This window comes from Chrysemys picta, chromosome 2 (assembly GCF_011386835.1).
Source record: "Chrysemys picta bellii isolate R12L10 chromosome 2, ASM1138683v2, whole genome shotgun sequence".
NCBI classification, from domain to species: domain Eukaryota; kingdom Metazoa; phylum Chordata; order Testudines; family Emydidae; genus Chrysemys; species Chrysemys picta.
The window spans coordinates 161,623,692-161,642,762 of NC_088792.1; the positions used below are offsets into that span (position 1 = coordinate 161,623,692).

At 42.4% G+C, this 19,071-nt stretch overlaps 1 protein-coding gene across 1 annotated transcript in view; it reads left to right on the forward strand.

The window, feature by feature from the left end:
* KCNU1 (potassium calcium-activated channel subfamily U member 1) overlaps positions 1–19,071 on the forward strand; it is an 86,622-nt gene that overhangs the window by 52,698 nt on the left and 14,853 nt on the right. Inside the window, exons 22-25 of the mRNA XM_065582464.1 lie at positions 3,523–3,622; positions 7,172–7,396; positions 7,984–8,161; positions 16,737–16,814. Coding sequence (XP_065438536.1) covers positions 3,523–3,622; positions 7,172–7,396; positions 7,984–8,161; positions 16,737–16,814 — 581 coding nt within the window. The remainder of the gene's footprint in view (positions 1–3,522; positions 3,623–7,171; positions 7,397–7,983; positions 8,162–16,736; positions 16,815–19,071) is intronic.

Here is a 19,071-nt window from a genome sequence, read left to right on the forward strand (position 1 = left end):
GTGGCGGCCGCACCGAGGATGGAATGCAGTGCCTCGTAGAAACGGGATGTCTGGGGATGGGATCCGGAGCGTCCGTTTGCCTCTTTGGTCTTCTGATAGCCTTGTCTCTGCTCCTTGATTTTCACGCGGCACTGCGTTGCATCCCGGCTGTATCCTCTCTCTGACATGTCTTTAGAGATCTTCTCGTAGATCTTTGCATTCCGTCTTTTGGATTGCAGCTCGGAAAGCACGGACTCATCGCCCCACACAGCGATGAGATCCAAGACTTCCCGATCAGTCCATGCTGGGGCCCTCTTTCTATTCACAGACTGCACAGCCATCACTGCTGGAGAGCTCTGCATCGTTGCCAGTGCTGCTGTGCTCGCCACAATGTCCAGACAGGAAATGAGATTCAAACTGGCCAGACAGGAAAAGGAATTCAAATTCAAATTTTCCCGGGGCTTTTCCTGTGTGGCTGGTCAGAGCATCCGAGCTCGCACTGCTGTCCAGAGCGTCAACAGAGTGGTGCACTGTGGGATAGCTCCCGGAGCTATTAGCGTCGATTTCCATCCACACCTAGCCTAATTCGACATGGCCATGTCGAATTTAGCGCTACTCCCCTCGTCGGGGAGGAGTACAGAAGTCGAATTAAAGAGACCTCTATGTCGAACTAAATAGCATCGCAGTGTGGACGGGTGCAGGGTTAATTCGATGTAACGGCGCTAACTTCGACATAAACGCCTAGTGTAGACCAGGCCTCAGTGTAGGCTGATTTATTCCTCTCCCGAGGAAAGCAGTTTTCTGCAAGGATCATGTCATTTGCAGAGCATATGGCAGAAGGGAACCTTAGTTAAAGAATGGTGAGCTAAATTACAATCCCCTTTGCTTTGGCAAGGACATCAGGTGGATGCCTTTATGATGAAGTGGATTTCTTGCAGTCTTTTTTTTTTTTTTCTTCATCTCAGGGTTCCAACAGGTGTTTCCTCCAAGGCATATATGTTTCCTGTAATATTGGAATGAAGGAAGATGTCACCCATGACAGCTTGTGTATATAGATGATGGTTTTATTATGATAGAAAACGGGTGCACTGATTGATTGGTAGAGTTAGTAGAGTAAAAAGAGCTTGTGAGAAGACTGCTCCAACTTTCCAAAATACCATTTAATCACTGGCTGGGACATTCATTATCTGGGCAGCAGGGAGGAGGCCTTGAATACTGGGGAGGAGCAGTATGGCTAATGGACAAAACTGTCTTTATTTGGCATCAGACTGTACAGAGACACTGGAGAGATTTAAAGGGATGCAGGTTTATTTATTCCCCTGGATATATCAATTACTGTAGACAGTTCTGTTTAGACAATCTCCCTGTCTGATAACACTAGAACAAAGGGAGAGAAAATAAAATTGGAAAGTGAAAAATTCAAAACTAATAAAAGGATTTTTTCCCCATGCAACTTGTAATTAGACAGTGGAACTCACTGCCACAGGATGTCATTAAGGCCAAGAATTTAGCAAGATTCAAAAAGGGACTAGACATTTACATGGTAGCAATAATATCTAGAGTTTTAATAGTTAATAATAATTAAATTTGGAAGAGATATAAGACCTTATGGTTCAGTGTTTAAGCCAGTCTCTAAAGTGAGACCATCACGGAGGGCAGATTATCCCATATCTGCCACGGGTGAGGGTTCTTGCACTTTCTTCTGAAACAGCTGGTGCTGGTCCCTGCTGGACTGTGCTAGCTAAGAGGGAACAGGGTTAAGAAGGCACTGAAGTTCTGCAATGGAGCCAGCTCTCTGACTTCTGATTAAAATTAAACTCAGCATGTGTTCTAATGTCTTGAACATGTCGCAGAAAAGGCTTGCGGGCTGCTTGGCAAGCTGCAGTCATTACAGCTTTGCTCAGTACCATTAATGGACCCTTTGTGGCTTTTATATTTTGTGTTGGTCTTGTGATGGGTGAATGTTTATAAAACCTGGAAACATGTTAAATTATAAAGAACAAGGCAACCCATTCTAATGAGGACACCCTGGGGTTTTGTTATTACTTCCTTAGACTAAGGTTGGTGAGCTAGCAGCAGCCAACTGGAACTTCCAGCCTGGTCTTTGATGTGGTCTCCTGTGGAAAGAAACAGACTCAGAAAGGCCCTGCAAGCCTCATAAAGGAATGTCACCCTTTCCTTTCACACCTCCCTCCTGCCCCTGCAACACCCTCCCATTCAGTGAACCTCACCTTGCTAATTCTGTTTGTGTCAGATGAGAGATTACTGACACATGGTCTACACCAGCAAGGTATGTCGGTTTAACTGCGTTGTTCACCATGAATGATGTAGTGATACCAACCTAATTCCTGGTGTAGACTGCGCTATATCAATGGGGCTGGGAGCTTCTCCTGTCGACATAGCTACCGCTTCTTTGGGAGGTGGAGTACCTACGCCAGTAGGAGAAGCCCTCCAATCGGCATTGGTAGCATCTTCACTGAAGCACTACAGCGACGCTGCTGCCTTTTAAGAGTAGACAAGCCCTAAGACATGTAAAATATGAAGGGCTAGTACCTCGGCTGGTGCAGGCTCATGTAATTCTATGGAAGCAATGGAGCTATGCCAATTTATGCTAGCAGAAGATCTAATCCCGTATGTTTTTTTTTTTAATTCCCCCATTATTGTGGTCATTACAGTCATAGGGTGATCAAGTAGATTTTGTATCTGACTTGGTAAATGTTCTTGACAATTGTTCAAGGTTGATTTTACCCCAACTTTAGAACCAGAGAAAATCGTTCTGAGTGAATTATTTATTCAACACATTTCACCTCTTTTTCTGTTCAAGACTTGGCTGTGATCAGATAGTGATTTTCTCATAATTATCTATCATTCAGAAGTATTCTCTAAATAATTCTTGAGGTCAGAAACATCACAACAATTTGGCATTCAGAATTTAACCTGATTGGATATATAAGTCAGATGGTCCTGTTTCTGCTCCCTGATTAGATGAGTAGAACACTTTGAAGCACAACTACATATTTGAAATTTACTTTCTGTCAATACTCTGCAACATTGTCCTGATCCAAAACTCATCGAGTCAATGGAAAGGTTCCTGTTGATTTCATTGGGTTTTGGGGCTAGACCAGGGTTGCATAAAAATCGCTCTTTCCATGAACATCCATGCTGATGAACTCGATGCTTAGAGCACGAAACAGCCACTAGAACCATCCATATAATAATTCAAAGAAATATTTGGTGAATATGTTTTCCCTGCATTCGCTTGGCTCTACACCGCACATTAACAAGAGGATTCATCTAAATAATACCCTCTTGTATTCTCTAAATTGCTCCACCATCACTGTAGCCATGTACCAGCAGGGACAAGACAGGACTCTTGTGTGTAGTGTACAGCTTCATACAACTGATCTGCCTTGCTACAGTGGGACTGAATAGCCATGAGTCAGACAAAGATCGGTTCTTGCCAACAGGTACAAAGATCATTTCAATGTGGCTAAACTGTCACCATGACTGCGATGTAGCTGATCAGTTGCTCTGTCTATTTAGGACTGCAGCTCTCGTGATAGAAGAGGATAGAAATGCTTTGCTGGATTCAACAGGAATGTTCCACTGGTGCGAGGCTGTCCCATTGGAACAGGCTATCCTGGTAGGTGTGGTGTAATTAGCTAGGCTGTATGGAACTGTTATGACTGCTTCAGGGGAATGCCTTTTTAAATATCTAAGGGCTCTGCTGTCTGCAGAGGTTGGTACCCACGGTGTACTCAGTGCCGAGGACACATTCACACCTGCACTGTTCACTCACTCACTTTACTTGTGTTCTTTCTTGTTCTCTTTGGGATACACTGTGCCCTTTAGACACTGATCTATGCTACGAGACCCTGAGGGAAGCTCAGAGGGGGTTGAGCCTCAGGGACAGGTGGGAATGAGAGTGTCTGGAAGCTGTACCATCCGTGAGGGTGGTTCCATCTGCTCCTGATGGTTATTATTATTAGTATGACAGTAGCATCTAGAGACTCCAACCAAGACAAAGACCCCATCATGCTAGGCACTGTACATGCACACAGCAGGAGACAGTCCCTCTCCCAAAGAAGCAACAAGGAGTCTGGTGGCACCTTAAAGACTAACAGATTTATTTGGGCATAAGCTTTCGTGGGTAAAAACCTCACTTCTTCAGATGCATAGGACGAAGGTATACTCAACATGCAGAAGACAGGCATAGGAGTGTTATCCCCATTTTACGGATGGGAATCTCAGGCTGAGAGCAGCTAAGTGACTTGCCCAAGGTCATACAGGGTGTCTGTGGCTGAGCTGGGAATTGAACCCCAATCTTTCTAGGGCTATATGGGGGGCACAGAGAGGGGGCTCTTTTTAATATATCTCTAATATACTACATAATCGTTCTCTGGCAAGGCCTTTCCTATGCAGCAGGACTTGAGGGTGGGGAGGCAGCTGGTTCACTAGAGGGTCCTGGCAGGTAGGCAAAGGGGAAACTCATTTTCAAATATTTTGTTTTTAAAATGACTTAATTGCAAATTTAAAGACTTTCTGTATTCTGATTTTACCAGTCTGGGAATCTTTAAACTTTCTTTTTTTTTCCTTTTTCTTTTTTTTGTTTTTAGTTCATTTATTTACTATAAGTGTTAGTCTTTTAAAAGAACAAAATTCCATTTAGAAATGGCAGGCGGTGCTCTGAGCTGCCAGGATGCTGAGAGGAGGCAACCAAATCTTGCAGTGAGGTGATCAAAGATTTCATCAGACATACAGAATGTTCAAGCTGTTCCGCCAGCTGGGAGACTTGCAGCAGGTTGGAATTCATGCTGCTTGAAATGCAGCATCCTCCTTCTGAGCATGTAAAAGGATCCTAAAACCCATCAGTCTCCAAAATAGAAAGGGATCAATATCCGAAAGGCCTGGGGGCTCAGGTCAGATAACCCAAGTGTAGCATTTTCAAAAGCACCTAAGTCACATTTTCAAATCCTTAGCGTATGACTACACTTGGGGCTGGGGCTGCAAGAAGCCTGAGGTGCTAGCCAACAAAGCTACGTACCTAGCGTCTCAGATGGATATGTACTGGGGTGGTGAGCCGCTCCCGTTACTCATGCTATGCTCTTTTTAGTGCACTAGCACTATCGGAGCTAGCACCAGTATGATTCTTTAAGCTGGGAATTACACCTCAAGTTTGTAGACTTGTTTCTCCAAAATGACATTCCAGTCCCCGTTGCTCACTTATTATACCATACTTGCTCCTGTTGATCTAGCAATTGCATATTTCCTTCTGCAGATTCCAGCCGCCATAGTTTTTCCAATTGTTCCTATAAAATACACTATATAATAGATTGTGTTTCTTAATTGTTTAGCTCCATTCAACAAACTAATCATTGGACTTAAGGCATGTTGCATTAAATACAGCTGAAGGTTTCATTATTCAATATAAACTAATCCAATTAGTTAGAGACAATCATTTAATTTAGTTATGATTGTAATATCTCATCAGGAAAGTTTCCTCTGCCATAATGCTTTTGTTTCTCTGGGAAGAAAAGCGGTTGGGGAAAGAATGTTATGAGGACTTACTAATTTGACACCTCATTGGCTAAGGTGGACACACACCATGTACATTGACAGCTCTCGACTGGTTAATGTGGACACATACCATGTACCAATCAAATAAGGCTTCCTCAGTCACATCTCATTACTTGGCACCTCGTCATGCAGCGAGGATGATGCAAACAACGGTGTAGTGCGTCACAAGGAAATATGACGTCACAGAACCAGAAATGCAAAACCCAAATATACATCTGGTCAAAAAAATAGGGAAACAAATTCCATAACATGATTGCTCTGCCTCTCCCCTGATCTTTGTGATTTAAATGAGATGACCATGATTAACCATGTCTTCCTGTGCGTTTGTACCTTGCCTTGCACAATGGGGCCCCAACCCTGAAATTAATAGTAAATACATAACTGGATAAATATGATCCTATGCAAATAACAAATTGGCCAAAGTTGTTGTTGTTATTAATCATATTGACTGCAGTAGTGCCTAAGGACCAAGCAAGAATGGGGGCTCATGCACAAACACAGGGTAGCAAACACAGCATGGGGAACATGGTATAAAACACAAGCAGAGAGAACAGTGTGCAAGCAGTAGGTGTCATGTTAGTGCTACAATTTAATGTATGTATGTATTTATTTATTTATTTGGGGGTGGGTTTGGTTGGGAAGATATCGGATAAATGGACAGAAAAGAAGGGAGCAGGGATGCTGAAGGGAAAGGGCTTGAGGGGGACACAGATGAGAGGGGCAGTAAAGCTGAGGTGAATAGACTGTGAGGGAAGGGAACAAAGAGGGTTTAAAATTGTGTATGGACACCACTGCTCTCTACTGGAGGGACTAAGAACTGCTCCACTGTGCATTGTAGGCCCTATACTGCTAATAGCTTGCTCCAAGCAATACTGCTCTGTGCTTCTGGAGCAAGATGATTGGAGTTCTAATCTCACCATTGCAATGAAGTTCTGATTAGCCATGATATGGAACACACAAAACCTTAGCACTGTAGGAGCAGCCAGTGAAGTAAGGGTGGAGAGCGTCCCTTTAAAATCCAGAACCCTGGCCAAGCACAGCATATGAATGGGTTCTAATCTGGTGTCTGGGTAAAATTCTTCTGTTTGCAGCAATCAGCCTGTGTTTTCTGACAGGAAGTTGCAAGCTTCATGGAATATACTGCTCATGTGTACAGAGAGGAGCACACTTCACAACAATATATGTGTGGGTGAGGGGGAGAGATTTTGACCACAACTTCAAGGTGAACTTTCAACACTTAGTGAAAAAGTGCCTTGTATCTGTGATGTCCATGCACAGCTAACAGGACCTTACTTTTTAAAGGCTCACCAGAAAGACTCATAAACACAACACTGCCTGGTATTTATTTTACTGTCTTAGAAGACTGTAGGGCTCAGCAGATACTATTGGGATTTGAATATGTAGCTTGCCTCGCCCTTGTAAGCTATCTTCTCTGCTATGTTGTATTCCTGCCTCTGAAACTTTAGGGGAGTGAGTTTGGACTCAAAGAACTTATGAGGAATTGTTTCATTTTATACAAAGTCTGATTCTATGGCAGGGGTGTTATCCAGTGAGGAAAAGGTCCAAGAAAAATGTAAAAAACTAGCAGCTTGGGGGCTGTTCTGTTTTAATTTAGAAGCACCAGGAACAAACTACTTCACCTCTGCATGATCATATCGTGGTTTGTGTCTTTGGAGATACTAATTCAACATTGATTGGGCTGCGGAACTTTGTGATGCCTTTACGAGCCAGTAACTTCACTTACCAGGAGCTGAAAGACATTGTCTTTGTTGGGTCTCTGGAATATATGAAAAGAGAGTGGAAATTTATCCAGAATTTCCCAAAGCTGCTATTATTCCCGGTAAGAATTTCTCTGTTCAGTCTCTCACTTTCTCTCTGTCTCTCTCTGTCTCTCATACACACACTCGCACCATTTTTAGACAGTTTTAAAGTTCAATATGTTTTTAGTAACCATGTGCAACACTCCAAATTTGACACTTTCCCCTTATGATGAGACTTTGCTTCTTTTGTCTTCCATTGGATTTTCCTTCTGTAATTCTGTATTCTCATCAGGGATGGACAAATTCATTCAGATCCAACAAGAACTTAATTGATCCTCTGCCCAAACTTGAACCTGAACCCAAAACTTTCTTGACAAATTTTCACTTCTCCGAAGTTTGTTTTCTTTTACGGGTACCTCTGCACTCTCTGGTTTCCTGCAGAAGCACAGAGAACCTGCTCCCCACAAGAAGTGGGAAAGTATCCAAAATTTCACAAGAGAAGCTCAAAGCTTTTGCAGTTTCTACTTCTGTTTCTGGACCTTCACTGGTGAGAGGAATGTTGGAGAAGTTTCTGAAATTTGTTTGCTTATCTGAACCAAACCTATGACCCTTTAATGTTCACCCTTCTCTCAGTCTCATACTCCAATGATCTGTCCTTTTTTACCAGGGCAGCGCTCTCTCCTGTGCAGACCTGAGGGCAGTTAACATAAGGTACTGCACCATGTGTACCATCCTGTCTTCTAACCTGAGGGCTTCCACCAATCCAACTCTGGTGGACACAGAAAGCATCTTAGCCACTCTTAACATCCGGTCCATGCAGTTTAAGTGCAGCTCAACTGCTGGAGGTAAGAACTTCTCAGTTATGTAGATGGGCATCTTGATGTGATGAAGCAAGGGAAAATAAAATAATCTCTGTCTCCTCTCTCAAGCAGTAGCATTAGAAGAGGAATATTTCAGTTTACTTCTGCATAAACCTTGGCAGAGGACAAATTGAAACTAATCTTTCATTGAGAGGGGTCAGGACTTTGCACTAACACCAGCCACGATGGTAACATGCACTTTTTGTCGGCAATTTTAAGGTTTTTCAAGGTCCAACCAGTGACGGATTGTAGGTTGAAACTCTTGCCACAATCCCTGTTCTGCTTTGTCCAACATGAAAAAGTAAAAAATGCAGCCACTGCCCTCTGTCTGCCTTAGTACTGGTGTCAGATTTGGTAGTAATCAAGGGACACAAGGAAGCAGTTCCCACTATCTTGCAGCTTTGAGGTGAGGGGCACCAAGTAAGAGCAACTCCTTGGCAAGGGTCAGGGAGAATAGGAAGCTGGCTACTCTCACCAATGGGCAGTGTGTATTGGGAGCTATACCTACCACCACTGCTAGGAACAACCATAGGGGCATAGGTGTCCCACAGGCCATCCTTTGGTTGCTAGGAAACCCCAGGCGTAAAATAATTGTAAAAAAAAAAAATTAAAAACAGAGAAAGCTTAAGTAATGAGGTGAATCAGGAAGTGGGGAAGGACACTTCCGCTTGACAAGCAGGTGTTAATGGGAAGGAAAACTAGTAGGTTTCTTGGACCTATTCTCCACGTGCTCAGAGAGCCACCCAGCATGTTATAGCAAAACACGACAGAGTCAAACTGAAAAATTTTATGAGGAATCATCTGTGTCCTCTCTCTCTCCACCACCCGCTGGGCATTGCCCCCTATTTACCACTGCTCTGATCACTGACCTATCCCTCCAAAAGATAAATACATCAATGACTCTTCCAAATTCAGAGCAATACTTTGGGTTTCCACCTTCTGAGGATGGGAAATGGGGGGTGCATCCATGCTTACTTCTGAAGCGTTAGTAGCTTCAGTTTTGTTTGCAAAAGCCCATGTGAATGGAGCTAATGGGCAGTGGTAGATGGCAGATGCATTGCACACTCCCTAACCTTCAACACAGGTAAGAGATTTGTATGTTTCCCCATGGGGAATTTGGAGGGGGCGGGGGTGTTTCATCTAAACAGCAGTTGTAGCACAGAACTGCCATGGAAGCAAAACATCCAGTCCGCAGAATATTTATTGCATCTCTCTTCCTCCCTTCATTTGGCAAAGGAGCCAAGATTTGTCCTCCTCTTGGGAAAGGAGAAGTATTAATTAACTGAAAACGGGCTGAGAAATATATGGCTCTCCTAAGTGTTTTCCCCATACTTTATTATCATTCACAAGGCTTTTAAAACAATGGCTGTGCCAAAGGAAAGATTAGAGTAAGGCAGAGACACGTTTTTAAATAATAAATTGACAAAACAATATGAATATAGGATTAGAAAAGAAGAAAAAGTGACTAATAAGGTATGTTTGAGTAAGAGGTACATGTAGCTGAAACAGATTAATTAGTTAAAAAGCAATTTGTACATAGATATAAAGTTAGGTCTATAGTTATAGATCTATATATTCATCATACAGATAGATATAGATACCGTGTGTGTGTATATGCATGTATATATGTGTACATATATACACACACACACACACACACATTTTAGAGAGATACAAACATTATATATATAAACATTATATATAATGTTTGTATCTCTCTATCCATAATAGACAGATATAGCTACTGTACGTACATCTTTGTAAGTACATATGGCGATAGATAGATAGATAGGATGGATAGATAGATAGATCTACAGGAATAAAAAGACATTTCTTTCTATCAATCACTGGCTCTCTTCTCTTCAGCATTTTTGCCTCAATCACCAAAACTTGTGATAAGCAGAATCCAAACCCCTTACCTGCAATAACAATAATAGAGAAAAATAGAAAAACAACCTTTCCCACCCCATCTGGGCAGTTTCCTCAAGTACATTTTTACCCACTTCTTTTGGAAATACTTCTATAGCTTTGTCCATCAGAAGATTTCAGAGCCCTTTACAAACTTTAATTAACCCCAACAAGCTCCCAGGCCAGTGTATTATCAATGTTTTACAGTTCTTTAAACAGCTCTTTAAACTGAGGCATAAAGAAGTTAGGCCCAGGTCCTCAAGGTATTCAGGCATTGTGGGCTAAATACCTTTGTTGATCTGGGCCCATGCCAATGGTCACACATCATGTCAGCAACAAGGCAGGAATAGATCTCAGATCCTCAGTCCTCGGCTTTAACTACAAGACTATCCTTCCTCACACCATGTAGCTTTCCAACAATTCTGTTGGGAGATGGACAGATGACAAGATGATTTGTTCCATGGAAGCAGAGCATGTGAAATAAGATGCCTCTGATTTCCTCATTCATTAAAATGACCAAGAGGGATGGGGGGGAAAAATCTTATGTCATGGATAATGGAAAAACTCAGTCAATGCTCTGCTCCAGAATAGGAGAAGCAGGGACACTGACAAGAGTATAAGGAATCAGATTGCTTCTCTGGGGAGGGAGAAAAAGGCTAGTAGTTAGAGCATAGGAGCGAGAGCCAGGACCCCAGGTTATGTTTCAGAGAGGGAGTCTAGTGTACTGGTCAGAGATGGGACAATTAAAAATCAGGGCTTCTGGGTTCTCTTCCTGACTCATGGATAGAGTGTGGGCTAGTGGTTAGAGCAACTGAGAGTCAGGGCTCCTGGGTTCTATTTATGGGTTTGGGAAGGAGTGGTATCTAGCGGGTAGAGCAAGAATCCTGGCATCAGGTCCATTCTTATCCTTACCACTGACTTGCTGTGTGTCCTTGGGCAACTACCTAGCCATACTGTACCGCAATTGTTCATCTCTGTAATCATAGTTATAGGATTGTTGTGAAGCCAAATTAATTACAGTTTGCAACATGCATTGAGATCTTTGGCCAAGGGGCAATGTGGAAATGCAAATTATTCTTGTTTTTATTACTCATTACTGTGATCAGTTCTTTCTAAAAGAATAATTTGAATAAAAGGAAAGAGATTCTGTAACCACTGACTCAAACAGCTTTGATATCTTCTGACAGAAGACAGAGTTCCTCAACATGATCCCTTTCTATCTATTCTAGGTTTTTCACTCAGGTATTTATAAGGTGCCTCTCTCCTAACTCACTTTTTAGTGAGTTCTGGATCCCTAAAGTGACTACAATCCCAATTTCATAAATCCTTGGCTACTCAGTTAAGGCCATTTCTCAGATTTACACTGTTTTCTGCGGACAGAAAAGTAGTATTCACTTAAAGGACATTATCATCAATAAATAAAAACCCTTTTTCCCGAGCCAGCCATTAAATCTGTTTAGTGATTCACCTTCTGAGTATAAATTAGCTCTTTCCTCTTTCAAGGTTCGTTAGATGTGTTGTTAAAATAGCCAGCCCACTTTCTTCTTTCCTGCTGTAATTATTTTTAATTATAGGCCCAGATCCTGCAGCTGGGTCCACCTATAGGAAGTCCCTGCTGATCCAACAAAAGATTGAGGCCATATTTTACACTACTATCGGGCTTTTCATATGAAGATCTCAAAACCGGCTTATAGACATTCACCCCCTAGGAAGAAGTAAATTATTATTACACCCCATTTGCAAATGGGTAAATCAAGTCACAGAGAGGTTATATGGTTAGCCAGCAGGTTATGAACTAAGGTGGAGAGAGGTTGGAGTAGAACCCAGGTGTCCCAGCTCCCACTGCTATAACCGCTTGATTCACTTTTTCCTCTGAATTATTTTGTAGTAGTCCACCTCTAAAACCAAAATAGTGGTCAGTAAAGGCATCGGTGGTTAAAGGCAGGAGACACAGTAAAAAGATGTTACTTTTTTGAATGACTATTTCTTTTTAATAACCTCACATATAAAAATGAAAATTCCGAGCCTTGCTGGATCAGACAGTCCTGTACTCGAAAGCTGCCCTTAGGCTGTCTGAAGAGTTTAAGGGCCCACATTTTCAAGGGTCTCAGGCCCAGATAGGTGCGTACTAGGACTTTAAAAACCTGCTAAGTAGGTTAGGTGTCCAGCTCCCATTGATTTCAATGGAAGTCAGGGTTCAATCCATGAAGTAACTAAGGTACCTACGCGTTACTTCTAAATCCCCAGGTGTGGCACCAAATCTCCTGCTTGGCTGCCACCTAACTTTGTAGGCACCTAAATTCACTCAGTGCCTAGCTTTCCTCTGTAAAAATTCCCTAAGTGCCTAAGCTTTAGACCCTGGCATTCACTCACTGCTTCTCCACTGTCGGTGCTCTGCCACCTACCTCCCACCAAAACCTCAGAGTGACTCCGGAACTGGGGGAAGATAGGCATCCAGCTGCCTAAGTCATGTGCAGAGCACAATCCAGTAGGCTGCCTCTTAGCACATCTACTGGATTGGGTCCCATTCAAAAGCCAGCTGGAGGAGGAGGTAGTGGTACCCACTTTATAACTTTTAACTTATGTGGGAGACCCAGGTTTAATTCCCTCATCTGTCAGCAGGGAGAAAGGATTTGAATAGAGGGTGTCCCACCTCTCAGGAGCTGGGTCTAACCACTGAGCTGTGGGATATTCTGATGTGGGGCTCCTTCAATGTCTCCTGCTGAAGCTGTTCCACTGTGGATAAACAACAAGTGATTGGAGTAGGGAGACAGGTCCTCTCCCGTCTTCCAGGTGGATCCCTAACCACAATACTATAGGGTCATTCCCTCTTTCTCTCTGATTGTTCCATGGGAGGAGCAGGGCTTAGCACCTCTTCCCCTCTCCCCCATCTGCTAGCTTAGGCAGCGGTCTGCCTCACATGTTGGCTTTTGTGGCTCACATTCTGAGGTACCTCTCTTTCCCCGTGTATTGTTAGTAAGGAATCTAGATGCCTAACCTGGCTTTATGGATCACAGTGTTGTTCCTGTGACTTTCTAGGCACTTAAAAGTTAGGTGTTATAACATTCAGCATTGCAATGCCTCAGTCCTTTCATGGATCCTACCCTAGGTGGCTAACTTGTTTAGCCACTTTTGAAATTCCCAGTAGGTGCCTATTTGCATATTTAGATATCTATATACTTTTGAAAATCTGGCCTCAAATGCAAACTAGGGTTGATCTTTTCTTTCTCTACAAGCATTGTTACAGCAGGGCCACTGTGTGTGGTGCTGAAGGGCTTAAAAAATCTTCTGCAATAAAATTCTAGCAGGTAGATCCCTGCTGCTGAGGTTAACTCAGGTGGCATTAATTGAGGGGGAATACTTCCAGGTGAAACAGCTGAATAATGCTAGCAACTAAGGAACCTGATGAGGTCAGCTAGTGATCCAAATATAAATGAGGAAGGGGGTTTTCTATTCTATGTCTCCATTTTGGTGGGGGGTGAGGGGGAAAAGAGATAAACTTGTTTACTTGATTTAAGCCAAGTAAAAGAACTAGAAGGGAGTGGGGGAGAGAAGAAAGTCTCCAGAGATAGAGGATGTCTAAACAGTTTGCCAAACTCCGCTAATGTGAGGCTGGTAAAACCATTCATTCAGGGGCTCTATCTCAAAAGATCCCTGATCTTGCAAACACTTAGATGCATGTTTAAGTTTAAGATGCAAATAGTCCCATTGACTTTCTTGGGACCACTATGTTCTTAAAGTTAAATAGTGCTTGACCTAGACTAGGGAAATTTGCACCAGTCTATATACAACACTATAGCTGCACTCCTACAAACCCCTAATACAGTTCCTTTTTTTTGTTTTGTTTTTTTGTTTAAGGCTTTGGAGGAAGGAGTGGATGTATTTATAGGCAGCCATTTTCTTATTCAGTGATTTTAATGTGTGGAGTAGGTGCCCACAGCACAGGATAGATACCTATAGTTATATTTTGAAAGCTTGAGATGAAAATAGTAATGTAGACCTGTTCCCCAGTAGAAGCAAATCAGGGCTTCTACTGTTGCAACCCACCATGGTAACTCACTGGGATAAATTGCACTAGCTTGTACAAGCTCCATTTTATACCAGTGCAGCACATCTAGACTGGGAGTTTCACTGGCATAGCTTGACAGTTGCAAGACAAAATTAAAAAAAAAAAACAACAACACAGTGTAGACAGAGCCTAACCGTTCACAGAATTGGGGTCAGGGAGGAGACATGTAGAAGATAAATAGAGAAGCAGAACTAAAGTAAGTGCAGGGGAACCAATAAATAGTCCAAATTAGTCCATCTGAAATAAGTGGGATTGTAGCACACCCATGAATGCAGGATCCCTTTTTTAGGGGAGGTGGGGTTCATACCAGAGAACCAATGACTGATGAAGACCTGTCCCTGGTATGACCCAGATTGATCTTGGGGACCAAGAGTAGAAAAGCATTGGCTGACAGTAACTATTGGTCTGGGAAATAGGAGGAGAGAGCATAGATTATGAAGATCTCTCTTTAACATCATCATAATCTGAGGAGCTAGCAAGTACAGAAGGGACCGATTTAAAATACCTGTTTATGTATGTTATGAAGCAGCAAACTTGGTTTTAAAAAAGACAGTTAAAAGCTGGACTTTTCTGTGCAATATTTATCAGTTGCTGATGGACTATTCAATTACTTGGCTGGACATCCAGTCACCTTACTGATCCTGATTCTCCATCATGCTAAACTTTGCAGCTGTAAATAAAACCACCCCATTTCAAAGCCACAACCTTGCAAAAGTTGGACGTTTGTCATGATTTTGAGGCAGAAGTCCGAGGTTCCTCAAAAGTTTAAGTGAACATTGCCTCGTACGTCAACATTGCAGCTATATGATCCGAGTCTGGAGTTTGTAACAAAGCCTAAACCAGTCATGCGTCTTGTGGCTTTGGATTTCATCATAAACATTTCAGAGAGCTCCATCTGAGCCCACCACATCTCTTCCACACATTACCTGTCCCCAGGAGTATACAACTGAAGAGCTCGTAGTGAGCCAGACCCCCATGGAGGTCAACATTATTTACACCCACAGGAATGACCATTTATTAGGGTCAGCTTGAATGCCAAGGACTCCTAGTCTTTCCCATGGAAACTTTTAGGTTTTCCAGTAATGCTGTAATTATCACCCTGTCATGTCACAAAGTGAACAGGTTGGCAAACCTAGGTACTGAACTAAATAATCTGTGGCATAGTCTAAATATATAACAGTAATTAAGTCTGACAACTTAATATGCTATTGAAATTCAAATGTACAGTAGTAATCTACAATTAAGTAATCTTTTGTAATAGCACCCTGCCAGTTTGTAAGATTTCAGGTACAGTGCTGTGTACTGTTTGGTAGCAAAAATATTGACATAAGGAAAATGTATCCAGGCAATGATCTGACATACATTCAAATCAGCTACCACACTATGTGGAAAGATAGAATAAAGGCAATAATCATTTTCAGGCATTTAGCTGATGTCACCAGCAGATGTTCAGAAATGCCAGTGCATGCCCAGGAGGTGCTTTTTGTGCTGCTTCTCTGCCCCACATTTCAAATGTTTTTGGGCAGTTCTGTCACCTGAATTTAGGAATTGTCAGGATAGATTAGACCAGTGGCCCATCTAGGACCATATCAGTGTCTAGACAGAGAGAAGGTTCAATGCGTTTTACTTCCAGACCCAGATAATACTTCTGTTATCCCTGTTTGTTCAGCCACTTTATATAGGATTTGTAAGAGAGATGATTCACTATCCAATATCCTGTCTCTGACTGAGACGAGACCCTGCTTTTAGTCAGAGTCCCTAGTACAGTTTGGATTCTGCCATCTTTACTTGGAATAATGCCTTACTCAATGAGTAGTCCAATTAATAGTCACCTACTCAGATATTACAGTGATGGGCACTAATATAAGCACTTAGATGTTGATTGATAGAACATAAGTAAGGGAGGCAGAATCAGATCCTATCCAAACAAGAGATGGGGAAAGCAGACAATCTAGCACAGTATCTGAAAACTGTCCTTAAATAAAATGGGCCTGGTTTTCCTCTCACTTCCACCGACGTAAATCAGAACTAATTCCTTGAAGGCATCCGCTTAGTGTAAAATAAGAGGAGAATCAGAACTAATGTTTTCCAGGAGGCCTTCACATGTCCTGCTTAAACCACTGGCTTATGTCTTGAGTTCCAAAACGCAGGCCATTTTGCTTTCCCCCTTTTCACTTTTGCTGCACATGTCCTATCCCATTTCTTTACAGCCTCCTTCAAGGGAAAAAAAACCCTCGGAGTGCAAATTGGCTCACTAGGGGCTTTGTGCCTAACAACACTATTACCAGCCCCGCTGCTCCTCAGAGGGTAATTATATTTTAGTTATGATGTCAATAAGTGGCTCCCAGGAGAGCTTTTCTTTTTTAATCCTTTGAAATTCTGAGTGAATAAAATGCAGCATGGAAAAGCAAACCAAGGCAAGAAATTTTCTATTTATAGGAAGTGCTTTGGGATTTTTACATTACAATGACATTTTTTTAGGCCTAGGTAAGTGCCTTTCTGCATGTGTCCGTCTCTGAACCATTGTCTTCCTGCCTTTACCTCTCTGGTCTCTCCCCGTGTTGTTGTTGACTGTTTCTGCAGAGGCAGTTGGCAGAGTGAGAACACCGGAGAATGAATCAGAGCCAAGTTATAAAAGGATCCCCGTCATCACAGAGCTGAGTAAGTTATTCTTTGGGAACATATTTCACACTAGCGATATGCGTACTGCATTATTTATTTACCCCAGGCCCTCTTTAAAATTCACAGACAAAAAACAACAAGCACTGCATGTCCAAGGAGCATTAAAAGGGTTGACTTAAATGTTAATTTGGTGGCTTTGAAGAAGTCAGGGAAAAAAAACCTATAACAGAGTATTACAAAATCCCCAGTGTGTAGTGAGTCTATTGATGAGAGAAAGGATACCCTGGTGGCTATGCAACTGACCTAGACCTCAGGAGATGTGGGTTCAGTTACTGGTTCTACTGCAGACTCCCTCTGGGATCTGGGCAAGTTCCTTAATCTCTCTGTGCCTCAGTTCCCCATCTGTAAAATTAGGGCTAGTAACACTTCCCTCTTTCATCTCATTTGTACTACACTGTCACCTAGAGGCCTCAGCCCACTGTCCAGAAAGACAATCCCTGTACCAAAGAGCATGCATGCAATCTAAGTACTGCCTGCCTCACAGGGATGTTCTGTGAAGATCATTCAGAATGACTGTGAAGGATTCAGACACTGCTGTGATGGGGTCCATATTAGTCTGGAGACAACTCGAGAGCTCAGCGCATTTTAGTATCAGACCCAGTGAATACGTCTGTCCTTCACATCCCATATTGTTCAGCCACTCTGGATTTCATTTATAACCGAGACAACCCACAATGCTTTTTCATGCTACTCTTGGCAGTTTCATCTTCATCCCCTGGTGATTACATACTAAATCCATTAATTAGAAACATGTGCAATGATTAACTGATTACTAGTAACATAGCAGGCAGTGTGACACCAGAGTGGTATGGCTGGGCTGCTAGTCTCCAGGGATGCGGATGTTTAGTTCCATTTAGAGTGCTGACACAAGGCAGTACTCATCAAATTAGCATAGTGTGTCGCTAGGCGTTCTGACTGGGCCCTGACTCCCTCAGCCACTATTTTGTTTGACACGATCCTTAAAAGTGCCAGGTGCACTGAACAACTCAGTGACAGTTCTGTCAATTCCAGAACCACCCTCCATTCATAACTGAGCCAGAACCAATGACCTACCCTTCCTTCTTGTCCATCTGTAACCATCTCTCAGGATCATCGCAGCACTGCTTATGGTAATCCTTTCAAAGCTGGATCCCCTGAGGCGGCGGTAGGAATGGCTGAGATGGTTTGAATAGGAGGTTTACTTGTTTGTCTGAGGTTTGACAATAATGTTGTTTTGTCTTATTTATTTATTTTTTATTTATTGTTTCTCCTATTTCCATGCTCCCCTGTGCTTCCCAGTTCCAGCTGGGGCAGGAAGTAAAAGTACGGAAAAGCTCCAAGGATGGCTGTGGTGGTGCTGCTTGTGACCTGGTAGTCATTACACTTGGAGTAACTGTTAATGAAGAATCCGGAGACATATTAGAAAAATAACAAAATTTCTATTAGGGGATTCTATTTGGCTGAGCTAATTGAAACTGCACCAGTTGGAGAGAGAGAAAAACGTAGCTCTCCACAGAAACCCGATCCTCCCCAAAGCTGCCCAAGGTCCAGTGACTGTACATTCTACCCATATAGGTCTCCATCCCTATAGTATATTATCAGCTCACATCCATTAATTTAATTAATTTACCCTCACAACACCCCAAGATGTAGGGATGTATGGCTACCTCATCTTACAGAGGTAAATGAATGAATAAATGAGTAAATGAATTCTTTGCAAAAGTCTTCACTGCAGAGGATGTGAGGGAGATTCCCTCACCTGAGCCATTTCTTTTAGGTGACAAATCTGAGAAACTGTCCCAGATTGAGGTGTCAATAGAGGAGGTGTTGGAACAAATTGGTAAATTTAAACTATAATCCAGTCATCAGGGCCAGATGGTATTCACTTAAGAGTTCTGAAAATACGAAATTGTAGAACTGCTAACTGTGGTATGTAACCTATCACTTAAATCAGCTTCTGTACCAGATGACCTGGAGGATCGCTAATGTGACGCTACTTTTAAAAAAGACTCCAGAGGTGATCCTGGCAATTACAGGCCAATAACCCTAACTTCAGTTCCAGGCAAATTGGTTGAAACTATAGTAAAGAACAGAATGATCAGACACATGGATGAACACAATTTGTTGGAGAAGAGTCAACATGGCTTTTATAAAGGGAAATCATGCCTCGCCAATCTATTAGAATTCTTTGATGGGGTCCATAAACATGTGGACAAGGGTGATCCAGTGGATATAGAGTACTTGGACTTTCAGAAAG